The 9,370-nt window shown below is 37.1% G+C and overlaps 1 protein-coding gene across 1 annotated transcript in view; it reads left to right on the top strand.

Moving 5' to 3' along the window:
* Window positions 1–9,370, top strand: part of LOC106882026 (uncharacterized) — a 28,613-nt gene that overhangs the window by 10,873 nt on the left and 8,370 nt on the right. Inside the window, exons 5-6 of the mRNA XM_089350124.1 lie at window positions 190–379; window positions 3,419–3,574. Coding sequence (XP_089206250.1) covers window positions 190–379; window positions 3,419–3,574 — 346 coding nt within the window. The remainder of the gene's footprint in view (window positions 1–189; window positions 380–3,418; window positions 3,575–9,370) is intronic.

Genomic DNA, 9,370 nt, shown 5'->3' with positions numbered 1-9,370 from the left:
AAGATGGGTTGATCGCAGATAAGGTAGAATGCCTTTGATTATTTAAGTCTATTCGATCAAAGTTGACCAAGAACTAAAACACCACCACCACCACCAAAAACAACACCATCAGCAACACCGTCAACAACGATTTTAATTTTTTTTTTTTTTGTTGTTTTGCTTTGTTTTGTTATTTTTCATTGATTATTTTCATTGTCAGCCGGAAGTCCCGGTCATGTGGAGAATATTTGTGAAACCGGTACACCGAATGACTATTGTTTCGGTAAGGTTTCACCCGTCGTCAACTGTGTTGGTGATTATAAATGCGTCATTCATCCGAACAACAACTACGGGCTTTGTTGCTTGAAACCCGCAGCATCCACGTTCAGCAATGCCCCATGTAAATATTACAACCTTTCTTTCTTTTTATTATTTTATTTTTTTATCACACTGGTGTTGGTGTGTTTAGGTCCCCGTAACTTAACGTTTCGGCAAAAAGAGACCGACAGATTAAGTACCAGTCTTAAAATAAAATTAAACTCTGGGATCGATTCATTCGACTAAAAATTCTTCAAGGTGATGCTCCAGCATGACCGCAATCTAATGACTAAAACAAGTAAAATACATACATACACATATACATATATATATATATATATATATATATATACATATATATATAACTTTGGTAATTTTCGGCCAGTATAGGCCCAGGCTATGTCTAACTTAATAGTACTACCTGGTGAAGTATTTTAGTCATATAAGGGGCACCATGGCTCATCCAGTCGTAGGAGGTTGGTCCGGGATTTTTTGAAGAAATTTGTTCAGTGAACTTTTGAATTTTATGGGATCCGTTTCCGTTTTGACGTATCTTGATATGATATTAAAGAGAGCTGGACCGGTTGAGGTAAAGTAGTTGTGACGTAATGTTATGTGTCCTGAGTTCGATTTCTGTAGTGGGCGGATAGCACGGGGGCCAAGTCTTGGATGGGTTTTAAAATTGATGCCAACATAAAATTAAATATAGACAGCAGTATGCAATGTTTCACCAAAAAGGAAAACTATAATTGTCACTAAATATCCTTTCTATTAAAGGCACAAGCTCTGAAATTTTTTGGGAGGAGACTAACTGATTATATCGACCCCAGTGTTTCACTGGTATTCTTTTTATCAACCCCGAAAGGATGAAAAGCAAAGTCGGCCTCGACGGAATTTGAACTCAGAACGTAACGACGGGCGAAGTACCGCTAAGCATTTCGTACATCGTGCTAACGATTCTGCCAGCTCGCCGCCTTTAATTGTCACTAAATATGACTAAGGTGTTAGACACAGCTACATTGCTAGAAATAAGAGCTAAAATGCTCTAATGCTGTAGTCAACGCACATAATTGTATACATATATACTACAGTGTTTCTTATATATGCACAAAGCCTGAAATTTCGGGGAGAGGATAATCGTTTTAATCGAACTTAGCACATGGCTGGTACTTTATTTTATGAGTCGCAGATGGATGAAAAGTAAAGTTGACTTCGGTAGAATTTGAACTCATAGCATAGTGTATCAGAAGAAATATCACATAGCGTTTTATCCGACGATCTAATGACACTGCTAATGCCCTGCTATACGTACAGGGTGTCCACAAAGTCTGGGTACATGGGGATTAAGACATACTTTAAGAAATTATTATTTCTTATATTTAATTGTTTATGTTATGATTTTATTTACTCCATGTACCCACATGGGGAATTAACACATACTTTAAGAAATTATTATTTCTTATCTAATTGTTTATGTTATGATCTTATTTACTCCATATACCGAGACCGTGTGGACACCCTGTGTAATGCTTTGTGATTTTTTAGCACAAAGCCAGCAATTTTAAGAGGAGGCGAATTCGGTTACATTGACCACAGTACTCAACTGGTTCTTACCCCGAAATAATAAAAGGCAAAGTCGACTTTGGTGGAATTTGAACTCAGGACGCCAAAACGGACGAAATATCACTAAACATTATTTTTTCAGCGTGTCGGACAAAATGCTGAGCAGTATTTCGTCTGTCTTTACGTTCTAAGTTCACATGCTGCTGAGGTCGATTTTGCCTTTCATCCTTTCGAGGTCAGTAAAATAATCACCAGTTGAGCACTGAGATCGATGTAATCGACTTAGCTCCTCCCCCGAAACTGCTGGGCTTGTGCCTATAGCAGAAAGGGTTATTATTATTTATTTATTCAATTATTTATTAGTTTATTAGGCCTTGTGCCTTGAGTAGAAAAGAATATTTGGGACCGACTTATATCTTCCAAAAGTAAGTTAATTTTAAGTTTGAACCGACGTTGGCAAATAAATGAAAGCGGCATTTCTAGGGACGAAGGATTAGTCACAGTATTTAACATAAGATGTGAAGACTGCAATGCTGTGGTTTGATGGGTAGAGGTGAAAAGCAAGCGCATCAAGTGGGTTTTGGCAAATTCAGTAGACAGTAAGCTTAGTTTAACCAGGCAGCAGAGTCGTAAGAGCTTGCATGTGGTATTTGCTCCAACGCTCTGAATTCAAATCTTGCGTAAATCAACGTTGTCTTTTATCCTTTCGGAGTCGATAATAAGGTGTCTGTCCAGAGTATTGGCTTGACAGAAGTGTTAAAGCATTGGATAAGATGTTAAGTGGTATTTGTACTGACTCTTTGTGTTCTGGCAGCAAGCTACGACTACAACAAATCTAGTACCAAGCTACGTTGGTTTATTATGAAAAACCTTACTTTCGGACAACACTAACAGCGAGAAGGGAAACTTGCATGCATGGTTAACTGTTTGTCTTTCTCAAGAAAACCTTGCGCCAGTTGGTGCAGATTCATGATCAATCTTAACCAACGGTCAGAGATTATCATAAGATAAACCAATGTCTAACAGGGTTCATAGATAAAGTAAACCAGTAAAGAGTAGGGTTTATAAAGAAACCTAACATATAATCAAGATGTGTAGATGCTCTTTAGTTTCCTTTCGCCATCACGGTTCAGTTACCACCTTCAGAATAAGAATCAAAATAGAGAATGAAATTATATCCTTGATCGGTGAATCTTACGAAGTAAAACTGTAAAGAAGACTTCTAATTGTCTTGCGTCGAGCACGATGCCAGACGCTGCGCAATCGATTATTACATTAATGATTCTCTCTACGGAGAGTAATTTCAAATAATTAGAAAATTCTTGGCACATTGTATCGAGTATGTAAGCACTAACCTATTACCATATGTTGTTGTTTGTGTCTATTGTGGTTGAGTTGACAGTTGCGGTATTTAAAATTCATGTCTGAATTGAATGTATTGTAAGTTTCTACGCATGATCTTCTGTGAGTGTATGCTGTGTGCGTATGTTTTATGTGTTGGTGTCAGATGATAGCTTTTAAGATTTCAATTCAATTTAGTTACCACTTATTATTCCAGTATGTGAACAACCTCAAAAAGTGGGATTATGTCGCGCCCGATTGCTGCGGTATTTCTTCAACAGTAAAACAGGCCATTGTGAAATATTTTCATATTCTGGTTGTCAAGGAAACGCGAACAATTTCGAAAATAAAGAAGAATGCGAACTATCTTGCCGTAAGTTTAATAAATTTTTTGTTTAGGCATCCAATATTAAATCTTCCTACTTATTTATTAAAGTACTATTACTTCGAATACGAACTTTACTACTCTATTTATTTACTAGCCATTTCTGCCAAATTCACGTAAATGCTTATATAGTTTGAACTAAAAGTGCCTCAACACTTTTCATTAAACCTATATTAATTCTCCTCATAAATAGGTTTGGTTGGTGTGAATAGTAATTGTAAATATAGGAAGCTGTACTTTATCAGCTGGTATCTTCCTGGACTATTTCTGCAAGTTTTCAAACCACCTTAATACAACTACTGCGCTATTTCGTTGACTTCATATTTTATTATTTGACGATGTAAAAAAGAAATTTAAAAATGGTGAACCATCTTTTATTAAAATCTAACTTGTCAAAACAGATTGTCTTAGACCTTGAATCAAGTCTTTGATTTCTTTGTAAAATCAACTACCTAAATATTTTGTGAGTAATATAAATGCTGTGTATATAATAGATTATATCTGCAATTTCTTTCCCATGGTCAAGCATTATAACATAGATTGTAGCAGAATATTATTGGAAAGTTGGAAAGTTGCATCAAAGAAAAGTGTGAATCGGATAAATGACAATCCAGCATGGGCGGCACTGATAGTCTATCCACGACTATGCAGTTGGGTCACCAGTAGTTCAAGGTACCCGAAAAAAACCGCGTATCTCGGGAATCCGTGGTCCGATTTTCGCAAAACTTGCGTTATACCGCTTGTAGTCACATTTCAATGGTACCTTACTTTCAAAGTATTTTTCCCATTATACGCCGGTTTGGCTATTTTTAAAGGTACCCGAAAAATAACGTGTATCTCGGTAACCCGTGGTCTGATTTACACGAAACTTATTTTATTCCGTTTATATTCGCATGAGCATCCGATTCATGATGTCTCCTGCTTTTGTCCCTTTCCCTCTGTTTCGCCAGACGCTCAGTCTTTACTTTATCAGTCTCATCGATCATTCTATTCGCATGCCTGATCCGATCTTGGATAAATATTTCGTAAAGAACTCGTTCCTACCTCGGTGTGAAATCGTTTTTTTCCACGGGTGTTTTCGAGTGCATTCAACGTATCTGACCTCCAAACCCGCCGCAAGTCACTTTTTTCCGGAAAAGAAAGAGGTGGAGGGATGGCGAGGACCTCGGAGTTTCCCGGGAAACCCCGATTTTCCTACCAACGGAGTTTTGTTTCGCGGATTTTTTTTTCTTTTCCAGGTTATTTCGCATGCTTTCAACGAATGTGACATCGAAATCACGCGTAAACGGCTCCTTTCCCCAGAAAAAGAAAGATTTGGCTGCTATTTCTAGCACGCCCTGCTACCACGTAATAGTTATTTCGGGTCCTTTATCGCAAATATTTTTTATTCCGTTTGTATTCACATTTCAGGGATACCTTAATTCATACTGTTTCCCCATTATGCGCCAGTTTGACTGTATTAAATGACAGACAAGTGAGCAAGCAAGCAATCAGTGAGTTTTAACAGATAGATAGATAGATAGACCCAACGAATAGTTTTTGTTGTTTTTTTTTCTGATGAAAATAGGGTGTCATTTGAAGAAAATTTGACTGCCATTTCAAGTAGGATCGACTATGCAGAGGTTCCCCCGTAAGCTTAACTTCAACAAAAAATGTTCATATTTGATTAACATATTGATGGCATACACTATGTTTAGCGTCTAGAACCATAGGGTAGACTACGAGTATGCATTAGAAATTAGAATTGTATCTCATCCAATTCAAAACTATTTACTTTTAAACATGGAAAGTTGTCACTCTAAGAAACATGAAAGAACGAGTTAGTCGCTGTGGTTTGTTAGTATAAGAGAAACTCTTCCAACTTAGAGAGATATTTATTGGCAGATCGCCTAAAATTAAGCATAACATACTGGAACTACTGTATTGATTAATTCCAAGGATAATTCTATTTGGAAACTCGTGGAACGTTGCCACAATTTTGAAAGTAGAATTTATTTAGAAATTAATTCTAAAATATTGGGAAAATGTAAATATATGAACGATAAGGATTTGAAAATACATCGATTAGCAAATTAAAAATACATTAATTATACTTATTTTAGAAGTTTTATTGGCCGAATTTTCTGTATTTATCTCAAGATTTAAATAGACTGGAACTCTTATCGACAAAATCATATTTATTATTATAATTAACCGAAATAATCATAGTTTCAAATCAGGTTTAACTCTTTTTAGATTTTTTTCCTTATCAAAGAACACATCCGTAATAACACATTTTTTATAAAGTTCGAATTTAACCTTTATTAGTATCCGATATTTATAATCTACGAACAAACTTAGCATAGTTAAACCATGAAATACACAATTTCTTTTGAAATTGAATTTTTTTTTTTTTTTTTTTTTGAAACCTTAATTCTGGGGATGGTGTAAAGTACACAAAGGTGTACTGAAGGCGCATGCTTAGATGAGGGTCTCTTTGAAAACTGCATTTATTATACATTTGCCACTTCTATCTTAAGTGTTATCTTTACGTCAAGAAACGGACGCTCTCTAGTAAGAGCTTCATATAATAGTCTATGAGAAAATATTGATTAATTTCTCTCCACCCTTGTGACACAAGCATTTTGAGACAAGGCTGAAGGGTGAATATTTCGAAGAAAAGGAAGGGTGAAGTGTATATGTATGTGGGGATAAAGTGTGTCTATGCTCTGAAAGGGAAGGGTTTAAGATCAGGAAAAAGACAAATAAGAAAAGGAAAATCATTAACTTATTCCTGGTGGAGAAGCTTTTCCAAATTTAAAGATTATTCGTCTCTCTTTTCTGTTCGTGGGTGCAAGAGATAACATGGTGAACAGCATCCATGGACACTGAAAAATAATCAGTAAATTTGGTAAGTGATTACGTGTGTCTAGGGAATGTCCAACAAAAAGACCTCGAAAGTTTTACGCTTTTAAAAGAAAGAGAAGACAGAACTGAAAGGATCATGGTGGTTACGGCATCAAATCAGAAGAAGGCGGTAGTTATGGCGAAGGTACATTCTTATTTCTTTATTGCCCACAAGAAGCTAAACATAGAAGAGACAAACAAGGACAGACAAAGGGATTAAGTAGATTACATCGACCCCAGTGCATAACTGGTACTTAATTTATTGACCCCGAAAGGATGAAAAGCAAAGTCGACCTCGGCGAAATTTGAACTCAGAACGTAACGGCAGACGAAATACTGCTAAGCATTTCGCCCGGCGTGTTAACGATTCTGCCAGCTCGCCGGCGAAGGTACATTCTTAACAGAAGGAAGATTGGATAGAAAATAAATTGAAAAGGAATTCGGTGATTCACTTCTTCAAACTTAAATATCGATTTCAAATTTTAGACCAGCAATTTCAGGAAGAGGATAAGTCGATTATATTGACTCCAGTGTTCAACTGGTACTTATTTCATTGACCCCGAAAGAATGACAGGCAAAGAGGACCTCGGCGGAGTTTGAACGCAGACCGTAAAGACGGATGAAATACCGCTAAGCTTTTTGTCCGGCGCGGTAACGATTCTTCCAGCTCGCCACTTTCAAATCTAAATTTTAAAATATGTTCTATACGATGTAGGACTTGAAAAATCGATTTCTCCCACCTCAGCTTATAATACAAACTTTTTCCGAAATTTGCAAATTTCATTGTTTAAGTTACGTAGGATTAACCTTTTCTCTGTCCGAAACGTTTCCTTAAATTTGTTCTAAAAGTCCATGCTAGTTTCCAGACTTTTAGTTAGCCTTTGTTTAAGTTGTACTTGCATGGCAAGAGTTTTGATCTAAAATTGTGCGGCACGATTTTTTTGTTGGTGAGCAGGTCGCAGTTTCGAGCGACGAAAATGTTGACACCATATTACAAATAAGAGGTTGTGTGGTAAGAAGCTTGCTTCCCAACTACTTGGTTCCTGGTTCAGTCCCGCTGTGTGGCACCTTAGGAAAGTGTCTTCTGCTATATAGCCTCGGGCAGACCAAAGCCTTGTGAGTGGATTTGATAAACAGTAACTGAAAGAAGCCTGTCGTATATGTGTGTGTCTGTCCCACCGCTTGACAACCGGTGTTGATGTGTTTATGTCCCCGTAATCTAGCGGTTCGGTAAAAGACCCGATAGAATAAATGCCAAGCATAAAGAAAGTACTGGGATCGACACATTCGACTATAAGTTCTTCAAGACGGTGCCCCAGCATGGTCGCACTCTAATGAAACAAGTAAAATACAAAAGATGAAAGATAAATATTTAAGTAAAGTCAATGGTTTCTGTGTGTTTTTGAATGACAAAAAAAGGTTTTCCATGCTGCAATCGTTTGTTTTATATGTTCTGGGTTATATAAAGCTTTCTTTTCATAAATCCCATATTACTCTAGAGGTCGAAAAAAATTAACAATGTGTTATAAGAAGCTTGCTTCCTATTCACATGGTTCCGGGTTCAGTCCCACTGCGTGGCACCTTGGGCATGTGTCTTCTACTATAGCCTTGGACCAACCACGGCCTTGTAAGTGGATTTGGTAGCCGGAAAGTGAAAGAAGCCCATCGTATATATATCCATATCTATAAAATTCACTGTGTGTGTGTGTGTGTGTGTGTGTGTGTCTGTCTGTCTGTCTGTGTTTCCTCTATGCACGGCCAAACTGCTGGATAATCTATTCCAAATTTGACATGAAGGTTTTTCCTTAGTCGGAGAAGGTTCTAAGGGGGTCAAATTTTGGTCCTTGCTAATATAGGTGGCTATAGCCCCTCCCCCACACGACCCTTCCGTTTTTTGTTTTTTATAGCGAATTCCTGTGTTTTCGATGACGGAGATTGCGAATATGCAAAAACCATGTTTTCGAAATTTTAAATTCCCCCTCCAAATTTTTAATTTTTAATTTTTTTTCAAATTTTTTTTTTCAATCTACCTGGAAAAATATGGAGATTAAGAATATGGAAATAAAAATATTTAATTTCAAATTTTCTATGAAGAACTCCAAAATTGATCAACATACCCCTCGCCACCCCATCCTGTTGTCTAAAGCTGAAAATGAACTGCTAAAAATAACAGCTGGAAATTTTCTGCATTTGAGTGTGTGTGCGCGCGCAACACTTACCAATACGTTAAAACTTTACTAACTTCATCGATCTATCACTGAAACAGGATTTTAATTTCATTTCCTACACACTTTGCTATCATTTATATGGAGAATTGCAAACATGGCACATAAAGAAAATTCTCTCTCTCTCTCTCTCTCTCTCTCTCTCTCTCTCTCTCTCTCTCTCTCTCTCTCTCTCTCTCTCTCTCTCTCTCTCTCTCTCTCGCTCGCGCGCGCGTCCGAGATAGATGTATACATATGTATGTACGTGTGTATGAAAGATTGTGTGTGTGTGTGAGAGAGAGAGAGAGTGAGTGCCCCCAACTTTCTCTCACTCTTTCTTCCTGTTTCTTGAGTAACGCTGCGATGGACTGGCGTCCCGTCCAGCTGGGGGGAACACATACGCCATAGAAACCGGGCCCATGAGCCTGGCTAGGCTTTGAAAGGGCGACGTTTGTCCTTTTATAGCATTATCCTACACATTCAATACATTTATCTATCTTTCTTTTATTTTTAACATTCACTTCTCTCATTACATCCAATACTTGATCATTATTATTATTTTTCTTATTATTATTATTATCTCTCTTACACTAGTCAAGTTTCGTTTCATTTTCACCCTCTCTAATTTATTACCTTATCGCTTCTATATTTCTCTTCTTCCTGTATCTCCTAATATGTTATCTTATCTCTATTC

Source organism: Octopus bimaculoides, chromosome 4 (assembly GCF_046866305.1).
Source record: "Octopus bimaculoides isolate indiv1 chromosome 4, ASM4686630v1, whole genome shotgun sequence".
In the NCBI taxonomy this organism is placed as follows: domain Eukaryota; kingdom Metazoa; phylum Mollusca; class Cephalopoda; order Octopoda; family Octopodidae; genus Octopus; species Octopus bimaculoides.
Note: the sequence above shows the minus strand (reverse complement) of the source record. Positions and strands in the feature narration are given on the sequence as shown.